This window comes from Dasypus novemcinctus, chromosome 2, assembly GCF_030445035.2.
Source record: "Dasypus novemcinctus isolate mDasNov1 chromosome 2, mDasNov1.1.hap2, whole genome shotgun sequence".
NCBI classification, from domain to species: domain Eukaryota; kingdom Metazoa; phylum Chordata; class Mammalia; order Cingulata; family Dasypodidae; genus Dasypus; species Dasypus novemcinctus.
The window spans coordinates 158,225,521-158,246,407 of NC_080674.1; the positions used below are offsets into that span (position 1 = coordinate 158,225,521).

Consider the following 20,887-nt stretch of genomic DNA (forward strand, 5'->3'; position numbering starts at 1 on the left):
TTCTATTGTGTGTCTATAACATATTTTGTTTATTCATTCATTGGTGAATGGAAACATAAATTGCTTCCATCTTTTGGCAATTGTGAATAATGCCAATAGGACAATAATGCTGTGCAAAATTCTGTTCAAGTCCCTGCTTTCAATTCTTTGGGGTATATACCTGGAAGTGGGATTGCTGGATGTGGAAGTTTGAAATTATTTTTGACTCCCAAAAAGAGAAAGATTATGTTTGTGGCTGGTCCACTCCTGTGGGAGTGAGCCCTTTTCTCAATTGGACTATCTCAGTGAGGTGTGTCTCCAGTTGAGTTGCCACCCTCTTGCTGGGTCTGATAAAAAAACGGAGACACACCAGAAAAGAGATCTGCCATAATTGATGCTGCCATCTGATAGAAAGGAGAGGCTCAAGGAGCTGAGGCCCCTGGGAGAGATGAGCCATATGCCTGATAGCTTGTTACTGATATCTGGAAGAAAGCAGAGCGGTCAAGCCTGAGAGGTGTCACAAACCCTATTCCTGGTTACCCCCACTTGAGCACCGGGAGATGGCACAACCTGGAGGGGAAGGTAGAGACCAAGCAGAGATAACGCCCACCATCTTGCTTTAACATGTGGCAACTGACATGGGTAAGAATAATGATGCCTTGAGTTGGACTTTTCTCAGCCTTGGAACTGTAAACATTTACCCCAAAATGAATACCCTTTATAAAAGCCAACACAGTTCTTTTTTTTTTTTAAGTTCTCTTCCCTTCCCTCCCACCCCACTTGTCTGCTCTCTGTGTCCATTCGCTGTGTGTTCTTCTGTGACCACTTCTATCTTTATCAGCAGCACCCGGAATCTGTGTTTCTTTTTGTTGTGTCATCTTGTTGTGTCAGCTCTCTGTGTATGAGGCACCATTCTTGAGCAGGCTGCACTTTCTTTCACGCTGGGTGGCTCTCCTTACGGAGCGCGCTCCTTGCGCATGGGGCTCCCCTATGCAGGGGACACCCCTGCGTGGCACGGCACTCCTTGAGCACATAAGCACTGCACATGGGCCAGCTCCACATGGGTCAAGGAGGCCCGGGGTTTGAACTGTGGACCTCCCATGTGGTAGGCAGATGCCCTATCCATTGGGCGAAGTCCGCTTCCCCAACATATTTCTGGTATGCTGCATCAGCACCCCTTTGGCAAACTAAAACACTGGGTCATATAATAAGTCTAAAGTTACCTTTATGAGGAAATGCTAAACTGTTTTCCAAAACAGATACACCGTCATCTGCAAGCCCTAGTAATTTATTTTATTAGTAGTTTTAAAAAGCTCTTCAGGTGATTTTAATAGCAGCTGAGTTGGGACTGGTAAAGTTCAAAGAGGAGATGACCTGGATTTAAATCCTGGATTACTCAGCCCTTCTATGAACCATTAATAATGTGGGGAAGCTTAGATTAGATATGTTCCTAACAATTGAATATACAGTAATCATAGGTATTTTCTTTAAAAAGGAGGGACACAGAAAAAAGGTGAGAGGGAAATATACTCAAGTTCCAACAAAGTTTAGGTTAGAGTTGTACGATCCTTTTTTCCCCATTGTTTTCCAAGAATTGTGGCCATGCAATTATTTTTTTCTTCTATCATAATTATAAAGTATAATGGAAACGTCCAGACCCCAGGTCTCCAGGGAGAGCCTGGCTCTCCCGTGGGATATCCCCATGCTGCTCACCTGAGCTGCCTGTCCCGGCACACGGCCACCATCACCAGCAGGTTCCCCAAGATGGCCATCAGGATAACTGCTGAGAGAAATGTGAGCAGCACGACCTTCTCCACTGACCCAAAACCCTCCTTGGAACTGGAAATCAGACAAAAAGAAACAAACATTTTAAAGAAACTCTGAGACTGGGGAGGGAAAAGTCATCTTTTCCTGGTTCACCTTCATGAGGGTAATGTCACCATCTGCAGGTGCGAGATACATTTATTGTGAACCTCACCTTCACCAGATTCTGTACCTGTCACATTATAGATTAATCCCTGTGAACTTTTCCAGCCATGTGGTTTGTTTTACAGTCTGAATTTTTCAGATGAGCAAGATGATTCTCTAAGAAGTGAATTAACTAGCATGAGTTTGCACAGTAAGTAAGTAGGTCACTCCCAACCGTTATTCTCCATCCAAGAACTTGTGGCTTTGCTTCTGAGCACTTGCCTCAGCTTGTATTCAAAAAACATATTTGGAATGGGATTTCCAAGGAAGAAGGCAGAGTAGGGAACTCTAGGACTCAGTCATTCCACCAAAACAACTATTAAACAGGAAGGAACTGTCTGAAACAACTATTTTGAGATTCTGAAGGCCAGACATTGGATAGCATCCAGGGAAGACCTGGTGTAAGAGCTGATAAACCACAATAAAGGCCAGTAAATTACTCTCTCCATGTGACAGCTACTGGTGCCCAACTCCCACTCTGTGGCAGGCCACCTTGAAGTCCATCCCCTGGCCAGCTCACTGGTGACAGAAAGGGACATAATAATCCTCTTCCCCAAGAACAGGGGCAGGCACAGCTGATCACTGATCACAGATTTTGATTAGCGAATCCAGATCACTGGGAGCCCAGCTCTGAGGGTAGCCTTTGTTTCAGCCCACCTCGGACAAAGGCTAAACATGGATAAACATGAAGAAACAAATCCTCTCATATAGTGATTACACTATTACATGCAAATGACAAGGAGAGAGTTCTCAAAGTGGCAAGAAAAAAGGACGTGTGTTATGTACAAAGGAGTGCCAATTAGATTGAGTGCCAATTTCTCATCAGAAACCATGAAGGCAAAAAGGCAGTGGTTGAAATATCTAAAGTGCTGAAGGAACACCAACTATGAGCCAAGAATTTCATATCCAGCAAGACTCTCTTTCAAAAATAAGGGTGTAAATAAGACATTCTCAGATAAACAAAAACGATTACATCACTATTAGACCTTTCCTACAAGCAATGCTAAAAGGAGTTCTTCAGACTGTAATAAAAGGACAATAGACAGTGGTTCAAAGCAACATAAAGAAATAAAGACCTATGATAAAGGTAACCACTTGGGTAATTATAAATGCCAATATTTTTGTAGTGTAGTGTTTGGTATGTAACTCCACTTCTAACTTCTTACCGGTGCTAAAAAGCAAGTGCATAAAAAGTAATTATAAATCTAGGTTTCTGACATATAATGTGCAAAGACATAAATGGTATCATAAAAATAATGGGGGGACAAAAGTATAAGAAATATGTATGCACATGCTATTGAAGTCAAGTTGATATCAAATCAAATATGATTGTTAAATATTTAGGATGCTCAATCATAATCTTATAACTGCAAGGAAAATAGATGAAAAATACATACAGATAGAAACAGAAGGCACATCAATATAGTACAACTCAAGAAAGCAAAATTTAAATATAAAAGAAGGCTTTAATGGAGCTAAGGGACAAAAATGTTATAAGACTTACAAAGATTAAATTAATTCAAAATGGATTAAACTCTCCAGTCAAAAGGCAGAAATTGGCAGAATGGATAAATGAAGCATGACCTACCTATATTCTGTCTGCAAGAAACTCACCTTAAAGTCAAAGATACAAGTAGGTTGTTGGAGAAAGGATGGAAAAATATATATGCCATGCAAATAGGAACCAAAAGAGAGCTGGGATGGCTACACTAATATCAGATGAAATAGACTTTCAACCAAAAAAAAAGTTATGAGGGACAAAGATGATCATAACATTCTGAGAAAGGGGACAATTCAACAGGAAGAAGTGATAATTATAACTATATATGCACCTAACAGCAGAAACCCAAGAAACATAAAGCAAATACTCATAAATTTGAAGGGAGAAATTCATGGTTCCATATTACTAATAGGGCACTTAAACATAGCACTGTTAATAATAGATGGAACATTGTAGCAGTTTGATATTATTTATGAATTCCAAAAAGAGATTTTTTATTATGTTGGTATGTTCCTCTGCGTGATACCCTTTGATTGTATCCAATTCAGCTGAGATGACTTTGATTAAATTATGTTAAGATCGGAGCTTTCATGTGACCACATCATTAGGGTGTGCAGGGTTGTGTCCCTGCCCTCCTTGGTAGGCTATATAAACAGATCCTCAATCAATAACACACAGTAGATACACAGAGAAGATACACAGAGGAAGAGATACAGCTCTATAGACAAGGAAGAGGATCCTGCAACTCCAGGAAGAGAGAAAATTCACCTGATAGTTTACAGCTGACCTTATGAAGAGACCAGAGCAGTTGAGCCCAGAAAGAAACGAGCCCTAGGAAGAGTGATGAGCCTTAAGCCAGCTTACAGCTGAGATTGGAAGAAGCTGGCCCCATAGAACCTTAAAAGGGAAGAGGAAAGCTGAACCCTCACAGACATCACCCACCATCTTGTTTCAGCACATAGCAACAAAGTTTGGTAAGGAAGTAATCTTGAGTTGGACTCTTTAGGGCCTTGTAACTGTAAGCCTTTATCCCAAATAAATTCCCTTTGTAAAAGCCAACAGATTTCTGGACCTTTGCATCAGCGTGCTTTTGGGCTGACTAATACAAACATCTAGCCAGAAGGTCAATAAAGAAGTACATGAACTGAATGATACACTAAACCAACTAGATCTAATGTTACCAGATTTTATCTAGGTTCTTGACTATGCTGCAGAAATGAATTTCAAGGGCACATTGGGTGAGTTAAGTCAGTAATTTATTCAGGTAGGGAGGGATGAGAAAAGGGAGAAAATAACAGATCACAGGTCCCAGAGAGAAAGGAAGGAGTTGAAAAGTGATAAAGCAGCCTGATTTACAGACTACAATTCCCCATTATAGATTATAAATGCCCAAATTTTACTTGCATGGCCACCATGGCAAGGGAAAAAAGTCTAGAGCAGGGTGCAGGGGGCAGGAAGGGGTCCAAAGGCAAGAGAGAGTGAATTCAGGCCTCAAGGGAGAGCACGTTCAGGCCTAGCACCTGCTTTTTGAAACATTAATTATTCCATCCCTTGGCTAATGGCAGGGGAGGAGTTCCAGCTATTTGCTGTTTTGATTGATTGCCCTCCCCATCAATCCTCCATGAGTGTGCAATGATAAAGTCCCTGGGGAATATCTGGGGCTTCTCTTGGCTTCTGGAGGAAACCCTGTACTGAATGGCAGTGTCTTGGGGAGGGTCTTCCAGCAGCCATCTTGGGGGCTACTGATGTTCACATGGACTCTCTGCCAGGTTCCAGATCCGTCTATTGATTCCCTATCTTACTAACCGGCTTCACTAACACATATTTAGAGTATTGCACCCAAAAGAAAGGGAATACACATTCTTCTCAAGTGCATAGACTATATGCTGGGTCACGAACACAAGTCTCAATAAATTAATACTGAAATAGTACAATGTATATTCTCTAGCCACAAAAGAATGAAGCTAGAAATCAATATCAGAGGGGGAAATGGAAAATTCACAAATATGTGGAATTTAAACAAATGCTATTAAATAGCCAATGGGTTAAAGAGAAGATCAGAAGCAAAATTAGGAAATATCTTGAGGTGAATGAAAATGAACATGAAATATACCACATCTTATAGGATGTAGTGAAGGCAGTGCTGAAAGGTCAATTTATAGCTCTAAATGTTTACGTTAAAAAGAAGGAAGACTTCAAATAAGACACTAACCTCAAAACTGGAAAAAACAGAAAGAGAAAACTAAACCAAAAGCAAGCAGAAGGAAGGAAATAAAGATTAGAGAAAAGATAAATGACATAGAAACAATAACAACAAAAAAAGAGAATCAACAAAACCAAAATAGGTTCTTTGAAAAGATCAACAAAATCAACAAATCTTTAATTAGACTGGCAAAGAAAAAAAGAGAGAAGATATAAATAATGAAAATCAGAAATGAAAAGGGAAACATTACTAATGGCCCTGCTAAAATTAAAAGGACTATAAGTGGATACTATGAACAACTGTATGCCATTAAATTAGGTAACCTAGATGAATTGGACAAATTTTTAGAAATACAAAAACTACCTACATTGACTCAAGAAGAAACAGAATATCTCAACAAACCAATTTCTAGTAAAGAGATAGAATTAGTAGCCAAAAGTCTCCCAACAAAGAAAAGTCAAGGACCAGATGGTTTTACAGGGAATTTTACTAAACATTCCAAAAAGACTTAATTCCAATTCTTCTCAAACAATTCCAGACAATTGAAGAGGTGGGTACACTCCCTAACTCATTCTATGAGGTCAACATCACCCTCATATGAAAGCTGGATACAGATACTGAAAGAAGAGAAACCTACAGACCAGTATCTCTTATGAATATAAATGCAAAATCCCCAACAAAATACTAGCAAACTAAATGCAACAGCATATTAAAAGAATTATACAACATGATCATGGGGGATTTATCCTTATTATGCATGACTGATTCAATTTAAGAAAAGCAATTCCTCTAAGATCAGGAACAAGACAAGGTTGCTCACTGTCACTACTGTTATTCAACATTATGCTAGAAGTTCTAGCCAGAGCAATTAGGTAAGAAAAAGAAATAAAAGGCATCCAAATTGGAAAGGAAGAAGTAAAATTTACCCTATTTGCAGATGATACGATCTTACATACAGAAAATCCTGAAAAATCCATGAGAAACCTCCTAGAGCTAATAAAGGAATTCAGCAAAGTGGCAGGGTACAAGATGAAGATTAAAAATCAGTAGTGGGGAAGTAGATGTGGTTCAAGAGATTGAACTCCTGCCTACCACACGGGAGGTTCTTGTTTCGGTTCCTGGTGCCTCCTAAAGAAGACAGCGAGCTGGAACAATGGGCAGGTGCAGCAAGCTGATGCAACTAGAGACACAAGAAGAAAAACATAATGAAAGACACAACAAAGCAGGGAGCAGAGTTTCCAGGTGCCTCCTAAAAGAGGATGAGCAAGACAGCAAGCTGGTGTGATGGGCAGGCATGGCAAGCTCATGCAACAACATGATGCAACAAGAGACACAAGAAGAAAAACACAATGAGAGACACAGCAAAGCAAGGAACAGAGATGGCTCAAGTGATTAGGCAACTCCCTCTCATACCGGAGGTCCCAGGTTCAGTTACCAGTGCCTCCTAAAGAAACATGGAAGATGAAAAGACACAGCAAGTACAAACAATGAGGGGAAGGAGAGAAATAAATAATACAATAAATCTTTAAAAAAATTAGTAGTGTTTCTATACATAAGCAATGAACAATCAGAAGAAGATCAAGAAAAAAGGAGGACCCCTATCTCACAACATAAATATCAACTCAAAATGGATCAAAGACCTAATATGAGAGATAGAACTATCAAACTCCTAGGAGAAAATTTAGGGAACCATCTTCAGGATCTTGTTCCAGGCAATCGTTTTTTTTTTGGAATTTAAACACAAAACACAGACAACAACAAAAAAAATAGATAAATGAGACCACATCAAAATAAAAAACTTTTGTTCCTCAAAGGACTTTATCATGAAAATCAAAAGACAACTTACACAATGGGAGAAAATATTCAGAAACCACATACCCAGTAAGGGATTAATATCCAGAATAAAGAAATCCTTCAAATTAACAACAAAAAGACAAACAACCTAATTAAAAAATGAGGAAAAGACTTGAATAGATATCTCATCAAAGAAGATATGCAAAAGGCAAATAGCACATGAAAAGACACTCAATATGATTAGCCATCAGGTAAATGCAAATTGAAACCACAAGTGAGATACCATTTTACACCCATTAGAATGGCTGCTATTTAAAAAATGATAAATTAGAAGTGTTGGGGAGGATGCAGAAAAATAGGAACATTCATTCATTGCTTGTGTTGATGTAAATGGTGAAGCTTCTGTGGAAGACAATTTGGTGGCTCCTCAGAAAGCTAAATATAGAACTACCATATGACCTGGCAATCCCTACTAGGTATAAACCAAAAAGAATTGCAAGTAGGGACTTGAACAGTATTTGCACACAGATGTTCATAGAGGTATTATTCTCAAGTGTCAAAAGATGGAAGCAACCCAAGTATCCATCAACCAATAAATGAATAAATAAAATGTGGTATATATATACAAGGAATATTATTCAGCCATAAAATAGGAATGAAGTCCTAATACATGGAACAGCATGAATGAACCTAGAAGACATCATGTTGAGTGAAACAATCCAGACACAAAAGGACAAATATTACATGAAGTCACTGATTTGAAACAATTAGAATAAGCAAACTCATAGAGTCAAAATTTATAAGTTTCCAGGGATAGGGTGTAGATAGGGAATGGGATGTTAAGGCTTAAAATGTACAGGGTTCCAATCTGGAATGATGGAAAATTTTTGGTAATGGATGGTGGTGATGGTAGCCCATCATTGCGAATGCAATTAGCAGCACTGGAATGTTTATCTGAATATGACTGAAAGTGGAAAAGTTAGACTTTGTAGAAAGTAACAATAAAAATTTAAAACAAAATCCATTGAACTTCACAACACAAGCAGTGAATCCTAAGTTAAACCATGGACTTTAATTAACAGTACAGTTATAAAAATGTGGTATCATCAATTGTAATAAATGTTCCACACCAATGCAAGATGTTGGTGGTGAGGTGGTGCATGGGAATCCTGGATTTTACGCATGATTGTTCTGAAAACCTATAACTTTCCTAATAAAGAAAAATGAGTGGTTTACATTTAAAAGAATAACAACAACAACAAGGTATTTGGTTGATTCCTGTTTTGTGCACCTATCCATGAGGCAATTTTATTCACTGAAGTAGATATTCAATATGCCATTCACATTTATTAGGTGAGTGAATGATGGTGTTGGTGAGTGAATGATGACAACTTGAACCCAGGTCTGCATGATTATAAAGGTCACTCTGTTTTCTGTATCTGATTCCAGCCCATGAAGAAGCTGCTATTTACAGGTGGTTGGTCCCAGGGAGGGAAGATCATGATTTAAAGGTTGTTCTTATTCCAATTCACCTGGCCAAAATTATCTCAGATTTTGTGAAGAAGTCCAATTGGAAAGACAGCAGCTAATCCAATAAGCTAATCCAATAAGGACTTCTTTTCACTGCCCTAAGCCACATTTCTATTAGTACCCAACATGGGTCATTTTTTTTCACAGTTCAAATTTGTTTCCTGTCAATGTCAGCATCTGATTTAATTCTTCAAACCAAGTCTTACTTGTCTATAAAATCAGCATTTTGTTTTATTAACTTGGAAATGAGTGTCTACTGGAAATAAAGCCATAATATCTACAGACAATTCAAAAGCTAAAAGTTTTATTTGTATAGAGTAATAAAATGGTCTTTTTAAATAACATTTGAGCCAAACCCCACATTTCAATATGGGGAAACTGAGCCCCAGAGAGAAAGGAATACATGATCCCCAAATCAAGTTTAGTTGTCTTTATTGAGCTCCATTGACTGAAAATCAAAATGGCTACTGTCTCGTAGAGGTAGTTGCCTGCTGAGTCGTGGCTCAGGGCCTGTCCAGAGCTTCTCCCATTAGGTCTGGCACAGAAGACAACATGTCAGTTGGAATAAGGAACCATTCTTTGGGCTTTTGAGAAAGAAATCCTTCCACTCTGCAGAAGTGTTTCATTTATTTATTCATTCACTTTTTCATTTTATTTTTCAAAGTCTTTACAGCTGTGGTTCAGATGAAAAGAAATTCCAAAGATATTCATCTCAATATCCCTTCTACACTTATCTCCCAAGCATTAACTATACAAATATTTCATAGGAAGATTTAATTCAATGAGGAGAAAGACGTTACTCTGAATCAATAGTGATGTGGCCACCTAAAACCAATCTGCTCTTAGGCCATGTTAATTGAAATAAAGAGTCTAACAAAGGAGGTGGCAGTGCTTCCTTTCCTTGTGCTAGTCAGAGGCTCTGACTCAGAGCCCATCTGAGTCAGGGTCTCTTTACTTACCGCCTCTCCTTCCTGGAATGCTTCTTCATGTGGCTGGCTTCTCACCATTCAGAACTCAAATTAAATTTAATCCTCATTTCATTTTCCATTTTTATAGCTCTTATTATCTGAAATGGTTTTTGTTATTATTATCTGTTTCCAATCCCATCCCCCCCCCATGACTTTGATTATCTTTGACATCACAAGTCCTAGTGCAATGCCTGGAGCAGTGTCTAGTGTCTATTAAGTGTTAACTATAAGCTGAGTAAAAGAATGAAGTGTTGTATTCCTAACCGTGGGCCTTATTCTTCAATGTCTTTGAACACTGGTAGAAAGTACGAAGATTTTTCCTGAAGAAGATGACTTAGGGATGAAACACAAAAGCCATCTTTATTTGAAGGTATGTCATTTGAAATAAGAGTAGATTTATTTATTTCTTCATTCAACTCACTCAACAGTATTTTATGAGCACCTACTCTGCATTAGGCATTGCCCTAGGTTCTAGGGGAAGAACAGTAAGTGAAACAGAAAAAGCTCTACCCTCAAGGAGCTTACATTTTAGTGGAGGAGCGCAAACAATATGTAAAGAAGAAAAATATGTAAGGTGTCAGTTGGCAAGTTGTGCTATGACAAAAAAGATGGGAGGGTATGGGGAATAGGATAGTCGGCAGGAGGTGGAGGGTTGGTTATTCAGTAGGGTGGTTAGGTAAGGCCCAGTGGTAGGGTTGCCATACTTTATGTTGCGCAGGTTGTGTGACTCAGTAGGACCAATGAGCAGGCTTTAAGCCCTGGTTCTCAACCTTGGCTACACATTGAAATAACCGGAGAAGCTTAAAAAAAAAAAGTGATGCTGGGGCCCACCCTCAGAGACTTAATGTCTGGGTTTGGGTTACAGCCTGAAAATTAGGACCTTTAAAAGCTCCCAAGTGATTCCAGTGTACACTGTTAGAGGGAAGCAAGATGCAGTTCTGGATAATAAGATCTTTCCAACAACTAAAATGATCTAAACAGCTTCCTCGTGCTGTTTTGAGTTGGTGTCCCAGAATACCTGGATGATCATGTCTCAGTTACTGCACAGGGCTCCTATATTGGAGGCAGATTACAGGGGCTGAATTTAGGTCTCTTCCTGACTTACCATCTATGTTGTGAAAACATCCTCAGAACATGGATGCTCCATCAAGCACAACCTTGCCATTAGAACAATCTTCCCTGTACTACCTTTTTCTCTTGTAGGAGAAGAAAACAGGTTCAGAGTGTCTTAGATGAACATCTCTGCCTTCAGAGAATGAATATTTCAAGTCAAGAGGGAACGTCTGGGTTAGAGAGCACCAAGTTCAATGTTATGGTTCATTTGTGGCATGCCAATTAGGAGCTAAAAAGAGATAAACTTTAATCTGTGAGTGACAAAATGTAACCATAGAAAGAGCTTTTCTAATTAGGCAGAATTGTCCATTGAACTAAACACAAGCCCAGGAATGATAATTAAAATATACCAGGAATCACTTCTGTAAAATCAATGTTAGATCCTTAAATATTCCTCCAGGAATACTGTCAACTGCTATGAGACAGTTTTCCTCTGGCCCACAAGCTGTCCTCTCCACTAAAATAGTTTTTTGAAAGCTAAGCTTACGAGAAATTTTACTTTCTCTTCTTTTGAGCTTTATCAGTGATTTCCTAATCCATTAATAATGAAACTCTACAAACTTGCTAGCTCTGTTTGTCACATTCTCTGCTCTTCATAAAATAAAGCATAAAAATAATAATTCTGGGTAAATTTCCACATAGGTTAGTGTGTATGAAATGGATCGTAATTGACAAAGTATATTACAAATAAGTAATTATTGTTATTGATATTGGAAGTTCATACAGGGGTAATAGCAAAGGAAGGTTTGGGTTATTTTATCATCCAGAATGATTGGTTTCAAGGTCACACACACACACATACTCTCTTTGGAGTCAAGAAACTTTTTTTTTGCACTGATCCCGTTAATAACCAGCAGCGTAACTTCAACAAATTCACCTGCATTCTCTAAGCCTCAGTTTCTTCATGGATGAACTGAGCAAGTTAGATTAAATCCCTCATTCACCAAATATTTACTGATACTGTCAGCCTTATGCCAAGCACTGTGCTGAGCCCTGGGATGCAATAGTAAAGAATGCGGACAAAGTCCCTGCCTTCATGGAGTTGACACCATTGATAGAAACAGACAATAAGCAAGTACATATCCAAAGAAACTGTGTGTATGAATCCACTAGGGAATTACTGAATGCAGACTCTGATTCTTTAAGTCTGGAACAGAGTCCAGGAATCTGTACTTCTACGAGACCCTAGGTGAAGTCAAAGCTGCAGTTCATTAATCATACTTGGTGGAGCAAGGCTATAAAGGGCATAAACCTGATGATATAATAGAGAACAACGGGGTAAACAGTAACTTTAGATTGCAGGAAACATGGAGGTAACATTTAGCTGAGTCCTGGCATATGCAGAGGCTCCACGAGTTGGAAGAACCAGGAGAAGAGCATTCATAGGGAAGAGCAAGTACAAAGGACCTGAGACAGGAAAGCCTTCTCATGTTCACTGTCAGAGGGGAGCAAGCAAGGGGCAAACAATCTGAGATGAGGTCAAGAAACAAAGGAACCAGATCCTGAGGGCTTATATGCTCTGGTAAGAAGTCCGCAATTTATTAGATGATAAATGAAAAGACAAAGAAGCAATTTAAGCAGACTCAAATTGGAAGGAGGTGTAAGTGTGAAAGCAAGAAAGTAAATGTGTACCTGGTGGGACCCCTGCAGGGGTCCAGGTAAGAGAAAACAGTGGCTTGGAATAGGTGGTGGTCACAGAGATGGAAAGAAGTGAGTGAAATAAAGCTATATAGGGAAAGTAAAAGGATAGGTTAAAGTGAGAGAGTCTGGGCTATGATGTGGACCATTGACTATGGGGTGCAGTGATGCTCAGAGATGAACTTACCAGGTGCAATGGATGTGTCATGATGATGGGAGAGAGTGTTGCTGTGGGGGGAGTGGGGGGCGGGGGCGGTGGGGTTGAATGGGACCTCATATTTTTCATAATGTAATTAAAAAAAAAAATAATAAATAATTTAAAAAAAAAAAGAAAAAAAAAAGGATAGGTTAAAAACAATAAATTCCATAGATGGGTAAGAAGAATCAGAAATAAAAGCCATATTCCTCATTTGTATATCTAGGTAAGTGTTGGTATAATTTAATGGGATGGGAACAGCATGTTAAGCGTGACCTACATTTAAGATATTCAAGTGGATGTGTTAAGTAGGCAATTGGACATTTGAGTCTGAAGCTCAGAAGGGATGTCTGGGCAGGGGTTACACACTTGGGATTTCCAGCATTTTTATGGGATTTAGAGCCCTAGGCATGGTAAAGAGAGTCAGGGTCTTAATAAACTCCAATACTGAGACATGCAGTAAGGAAGGAGGAACCAGTAGAGGAGTCTGAGAAAGGTTGTCTAGGCATGTCTAAGGAACACCAAGGGAGAACGGTATGGTGAAAGACAAGAGCAAAGAAAATTTCAAGTAGGACTTTAAAAATGTGTTCCTTGATAGTTCCCTAGAAGTACCACAGAGCCACTTCTGGGAATGAATGGTGGCAAGGAGGCAGGATAAAAGATAAAAAGTTCTTTCATCTTTTTACATGTTGAACTTTGCAATAAAATTATTTTTTATAGTAATAAACAGGGCTCTGTCACTGGTCCAGTGATCTCTGCAGAATCCTCCTCCTCTCCCAGGTGTTGGGAGCACCAGCTACAAAGGAAACATCCTTCCTCAAAATACACACAGCACATCAATACAGGATCCTAGGCAGTTCAAAACACTCCCTTTAAAAGTGCTTCCTTCACCCATCCTGCCCACCACTGCACAGTCCTTTGTGAAGCAACTGCATGTAAATTAGAGAAAACAGTGTTTCACTTTCTTACCAATCAACAGGACATGCTAAGAATGCAAAGGCATTTTGACATGAAAGGGGGAGCCTGCTAAACCTTGGACTTCTTTCTAGTGTGAATTTTATTAACCTTAAATGTAAGGTCCTCAGTGCTTTCTATAGTGACAAAAGACCGGGTAGTCATCAACTTTTTATAACTAATTATGTCACATGTATACTTACTTCATTACCTTTATTACTTGCCATGAGCAAACTGTGTGGCAGTTGGAATTAAGAGAGATGAGTTAATCTCAGACAATATTTGCATTGGCAACCTTTCTTAGGTAGAGAAATTTTTTTAAAATAAAGCTTTATTCTAGGTTTCTTCTTATTATTATTTTTTAAAGATTTATTTTATTTATTTCTCTCCCCTTCCCCCCCACTGTTTGCTCTCTGTGTCCATTCACTGGGTGTTCTTCTGCATCTGCTTGCATTATCCAGTTGTACTGGGAAACTGCGTCTCTTTTTTGTTGCATCATCTTTTTGCCTCAGCTCTCTGTGTGTATGGCACCACTCCTGGGCAGGCTGTGCTTTTTTCATATGGGGTGGCTCTCCTTACAGGGTGCACTCCTACCCCAGCGTGGCACGGCACTCCTTGTGCATGGCAGCACTGCATGTGGGAGAGCTTACTACATGGGTCAGGAGGCCCTGGGGATCAAACCCTGGACCCTCCATATGGTAGACGGATGCACTATCAGTTGAGTCACGTCCGCATACTGAGAAATTTTTTTAAAGTATCTTTTTAATTAGAGTATAAAAAGGAAAGCCCATGAATATGTTTATTGCCTTTCCCTCTAACAAATAACTTGAGCAATACTATAACTGTAAAACTAAAACCTTTTTAAATGTATTTCATTTCCTTTAAAGACATGCACTTCTTTTTTAGATGTTTCTTGAGAGACTGACTATAAGACTGGACAATGGCCAGGCCACATACAGCCCTAAAACACTGACCTAAAATTTCTGCAGCAACTAGCTCAAGAAGGTCAGGACTTGGTCAGTGACTGCTGGATTCCCAGGTTTTTGCTCTGCCTCTCTCAAGCCCAAACACAGAAAGCCAAATAAGCTCCCCAAACCAATCACATAAGACGCCCAGCTTCTAGGCTTCTAGTTAACAAACCTGAAGCTTCTCTATGCCAACAACTTCCAATCAGAGCAAACCAGGAATCTTTGTCCTTATTTGTTTTTTTTTTTTACCATAAATCTTTCTTTCTTAATTCTGTCTGTCTGATTTTTGGCCAAGAGGTGGTGCCTAACCTCTTTGTCACAGCAAGCTCTGAATAAATAGCCTCTGTTCTCAGTTGGGTGGTCTTCATTTATTTCCACATTCTAGATATGTTCTAGATGTCACATTTATTTCAAATCCTCTATTTTCCAATTAGATGGAAGTCTTTATCTGGGTGAGTTATATGGTTTATGTTACATTGGGCTTTTATAATAAGTTTTCAGGTCTCCCATTTAATGTTTTTTTTAATTGAAGATAAAGACTATAGCTCATAGTAATATTTTGACAATGCTCTTGCATAGTTAGTAACAAATGTTTCACACCAATGCAAAGAGTTGGTGGAAGGGTAATGCATGAAACCCCTTATCTTACATTTGGTGTATTTTTGCCACAACCAAAATTATTACCATCAATCATGGTCCATAGCATACATTTGGCACACTTTTTCCACACACCTCCATTATCAACACAGTACAGCTTGGCATTGATGCAAGAATATTATAGCATTACTGTTAACCACAGTCTATAGGTCACACCAATTGTAGTTTTCCCATGTTTATCCATATTCCCATCACCCTGCAATAGTGATGTACATCTGCTCTAGCTCACAGAAGGACTCTCTTGCATTTGTACCCTTAACCACAATTCTCAACCGCCTCTGGGTTCACTGTGTTATTCAACCCCTAAATTATTCTTTAGCTTTCTTTCTAGTGACATTTACTTCCCCAGACTACTTTTTTTCAGTCACAATCCCTTTTATAAACCAGGTGCTACTCACTATAATGTGTTACTATCAACTCTACCCATCTCCACACTTTTACAGTCCAGTTAATTAAAACTTCTACATACATTAAGCATCCATAGTTCTTCTCAACCCTCCTATCTTCTTATAACCTATACTCTAGGTTTTAATTCCATGTGTTTATTATTTGTATCTAGTTTGTATTAATAATACTGTGCAATATTTGTCCTTTTGTGTCTGGCTTACTTTGCTTAATATAACATCTTCAACACTCATTCATATTATCGCATATGTCCCAATTTCATGTCTTCTTACTGCAGCATAGTATTCCATCATATGTATATACCACATTTTGTTTATCCATTCATTGGTGGATGGACACTTGGGTTGTTTCCATCTTTTGACAATTGCCAACAACATCGCTATGAACATTGGTGTGCAGATGTCTGTTCATGTCATAGTTTTTAGTTCTTCTGGATATATTCCTAGTAGAGGAATTGCTGGATCATATGGCAGTTCTATATTTACCTTCCTGAGGAACCACCAAACTGTCTTCCACAGAGGTTGCACTATTTTACACTCCCACCAACAGTAAAGGAGTGTTCCTATTTCTCCACATCCTCTCCGGCACTTATTGTTTGTTTTGTTTTAATAATGGCCATTCTACGTGGTGTTAGATGATATCTCATTGTTTTAATTTGCATTTCCTTAATAGTTAGTGATATGAAACATTTTTTCATGTGCTTTTTGGCCATTTGTATTTCCTCTTGGGAAAAATGTTTATTTAAATCTTTTGCCCATTTTTAAATTGGATTGCTTGCTCTTTTATCATTGAGTTGTATGATCTCTTTATATAGAATGGAAATCAAACCCTTAACAGATAAGTGGATTTCAAATATTTTCTCCCATCTACTGGGCTGCCTTTTCACCTTCTTGATGAAGTTCTTTGAATCACAGAAATGTTTACATTTGAGGAGGTGCCACTTATCCATGGTTTCTTTTGTTGCTTATGCTTTTGGTGTAAGGTTTAAGAATCCACCACCTACCACCAGGTCTTGAAGATGTTTCCCTACATTTTCTTCTAGGAGCTTTACTGTACTTCCTTTTATATTTAGATCTTTGATCCATTTTGAGTTAAATTTTTTTTTTAAAGATTTATTTATTTATTTAATCCCTCCCCCCCCTCCCCCCCCCCCCCCCCCCCCCGCCGGTTGTCTGTTCTCTGTGTCTAGTTGCTGCGTCTTGTTTCTTTGTCCACTTCTGTTGTCGTCAGCGGCACGGGAAGTGTGGGCGGCGCCATTCCTGGGCAGGCTGCACTTTCTTTCATGCTGGGCGGCTCTCCTTACGGGTGCACTCCTTGTGCGTGGGGCTCCCCTACGCGGGGGACACCCCTGCGTGGCGCGGCACTCCTTGCGCACATCAGCACTGCGCATGGGCCAGCTCCACACAGGTCAAGGAGGCCCGGGGTTTGACCCATGGACCTCCCATGTGGTAGACGAACGCCCTAACCACTGGGCCAAGTTCATTTCCCTTGAGTTAATTTTTGTATAAGGTATGAGTTAGGGGTCTTCTTTCTTTCTTTTGGCTATGGATATCCAGTTCTCCCAACACCATTTGTTGAATAAACTGTTCTGCCCCAACTGGGAGGGCTTGAGAGGCTTGTCAAAAATCACTTGACCATAGATGTGAGGGTCTGTTTCAGAACCATCAGTTCGGTTCCATTGGTCTATGTGTCTATCTTTATGCCAATACCATGCTGTTTTTACCACTGTAGCTAGGTAATATGATTTAAAGTCCGGAAGTGAGAGTCCTCCAACTTCACTTTTCCTTTTTAAGATGTTTCTGGCTATTCGGGGCTTCTTACCCTTCCAGATAAATTTGATAATTGTGTTTTCCATTTGCTTAAAAAATGCTGGTGGAATTTTTATTGATTGCATTAAATCTGTATATCAGTTTGGGTAGAATTGACATCTTAATGATATTTAGTCTTTCAATCCATGAGCAAGGAATGTTCTTCCAATTATTTATGTATTTTTTAAATTTCTTTTAGCAATGCATTACAATTTTCTGAATATAAGTGCTTTGCATCCTTGGTTAAGCTTATTCCTAAATATTTGATTATTTTAGTTGTTATTGTAAATGGAACTTTTTTCCTGACTTCCTCCTCAGATTGTGCATTAGTGTATAAAAACACCACTGATTTTTGCATATTGATCTTGTATCCTGACATTTTCCTGAAATCATTTATTAGCACTTGCAGCTTTGTTGTCAGTTTTTGGGGATTTTCTAGATGTACAATCATATCATCTGCAAACAGTATAAGTTTTAATTCTTCCTTTCCAATCTGGATGCCTTTTATTTCTTTTTCTTGCCTGATTGCTCTAGCTTGAACCTCTAGCACTATATTGAACAACAGTGGTGACAGTGGGCATCCTTGTCTTGTCTCTGATATCAATAGGAAAGCTTTTAGTTTTTCACCATTGAGTTCAGTGTTAGCTGTGGGATTTTCATATATGGTCTTTATCATGTTGAGAAAATTTCCTTCAATTTCTATTTTTTGTAGTATTTTTATCAAGAAAGGATGCTGTATTTTGTCAAATGCCTTTTCTGTGTCAACCGATAAGATCACATGGTTTATCTTCTTTGATTTATTAATGTGGTGTATTATGCTGATTGATTTTCTTGTGTTGAACCAGCCTTGCATGCCTGGTATAAAACCCTCTTGATCATGATGGATAATTCTTTTAATGTGTTGTTGGATTCAATAAGCAAGTATTTTATTGAGGATTTTTGCATCTGTATTCATTAGAGAAATGGGTCTGTAATCTTCTTTCACAATATCTTTATCTGACTTTGGTATTAGGGTGATATTGGCTTCATAGACTGTGCATTCCTTCTTGTTGAATTTTTTAGAAGAGCTTGAGTAAGACTGGTATTAAATCTTCTTTGAATGTTTGGTAGAACTCGCCTGTGAAACCATCTGGTCCTGGGCTTTTCATTTCAGAGAGCTGTTTGATGACTGTTTCAATCTCTTTACTTGTGATTGGTTTGTTGAGGTCTTCTATTCCTTCTAGTGTCAGTGTAGGTTGTTTGTACATTCCTAGGAATTTTTCCATTTCGTCTACATTGTCTACTTTTTAGCATAAAGTTGTTCATAGTATCCTCTTATGATCTCCCTTATTTCTGCAGGGTCAGTAATAAGGTTCTCCTTTTTATTTTTTATTTCATTTATTTGCATCTTCTTTTTTTCTTAACGGGTCTAGCTAGGGGTTTGTTGACTTTGCTAATCTTCTCAAAGAACCAACTTTTGGTTTCGTTAATTTTCTCTACTGTTTTTTGTTCTCAATTTCATTTATTTCTGTTCTCATCTTTGTTATTTCATTCCTTCTATTTGCTTTAGGATCAGTTTGCTGTTCTTTTTCTAGTCCCTCCAGCTGTGTAGTTAGGTCATTTACTTTAGCTCTTTCTTCTTTGTTAATGTAAGCATTGAGGGCTGTAAATTTTCCTCTCAACACTGCCTTCACAGCATCCCATAGGTTCTGATATGTTGTATCTCCATTGTCGTTCATCTCAAGATATTTATTGAAATTTCTTCTTTGACTCTGATTATTCAAGAGTGTTTATTTGCTGCTTGTTGATTTCCAGCTTTGCTCCATTATGATCAGAGAAAGTGCTTTGTATAATTTCAATTTTGTTGAATTTACTGAGATCTGCTTTGCATCCCAACATACAGTCTATCCTGGAGAAAGGTCAATGAGCACTTGAAAAGAATGTATATCCTGCTGTTCTGGAGTGCAATGTTCTGTATATCTCTATTAGGTTTAGTCCATTTATCATATTATTCAAGCTCTCTGTTTCTTTATTGCTTTTCTGCCCAGATGTTCTATCTAATGCTGACAGTGATGTATTGAAGTCTCCAACTCTTATTGTAGAGATAGCTATTTCTCCCTTCAGTTTTGCCAGTGTTTGCCTTGTGGATCTTGGGGCATTCTGGTTAGGTGCATATATATTTATGATAGTTATTTCTTCCTGGTGAATCATCCCTTTTATTAGTATGCAATGTTCTTCCTTGTCTCTAATAAGAGTTTTGCTTTTAAAGTCTGTATCATCTAATATAAGTATAGCTACCCCAGCTTTGTTGTTGTTGTTTTTACTGTGTGTGTGGAATATCTTTTTCCAACCTTTCACTTTCAATTTATTGGTATCCTTGGGTCTAAGGTGAGTCTCTTGCAGAAAAGAGATAGATGGCTTATATTTTCTTATCCATTCTTCCAGTCTGTGTCTTTTGATTGGGGAGTCTAATCTATTAACATTCAAAGGCAGTTCTTATTTCATTCATTTTGATCTTTGCATTTTGTCTGTCATTTTATATTTGACACTTTCAGTTACTGTTACTGATACACTTGTCATTTCTAGACTCTCTTCCAGGCCTCTCTCTCCTGTCTTTTCTTTTCAGGCTGTAACACTCCCGCTAGTATTTCCTGCAAAGCTGGTATTTTTGTTATAAACTCTCTCAGTTTCTGTTTATCTGTAAATATTCTAATCTCACCCTCATTTTTAAAAGATAATCTTGCTAGGTATAAAATCCTTGGCTGGCAGTTTTTCTCTGGCAGTATCTTAAATATATCATACCACTGCCTTCTTGCCTACATGATTTCTGATGAGATATCAACACTTAATCTTATTGGGTATCCCTTATATGTTATACATTGCTTTTCTCTTGCTGCTCTCAGAATTATCTCTTTGTCTCTGGTATTTGACATTCTAATTAGTATGTGTCTCAGAGTTGGTCTATTTGGATTTATTCGGATGGCATTATATTGTGCTTCTTGGACATAGATATCTATGTCCTTCAACAGAGTTGGGAAATTTTCCACCATTATTTCTTCAAATATTCTTTCTGCCCCTTTTCCCTTCTATTCTCCTTCTGGGACACCCATGACACATATCTTTGCATGTCTCTTGCTGTCATTTAGTTCCCTGAGACCCTGTTCAATTTTTTCCATTCTTTTCATCTGTTCTTTTGTTTGTTCACTTTCGGAGGCCATGTCTTTGA

At 38.5% G+C, this 20,887-nt stretch overlaps 1 protein-coding gene across 9 annotated transcripts in view; it reads right to left on the bottom strand.

The window, feature by feature from the left end:
* HTR4 (5-hydroxytryptamine receptor 4) overlaps window positions 1-20,887 on the bottom strand; it is a 213,092-nt gene that overhangs the window by 90,932 nt on the left and 101,273 nt on the right. For all 9 annotated transcript variants that reach the window (XM_058280659.2, XM_058280655.2, XM_058280667.2 and 6 more), the window contains one exon: window positions 1,693-1,818. In XM_058280659.2, the coding sequence (XP_058136642.1) occupies window positions 1,693-1,818 (126 nt within the window). The remainder of the gene's footprint in view (window positions 1-1,692; window positions 1,819-20,887) is intronic.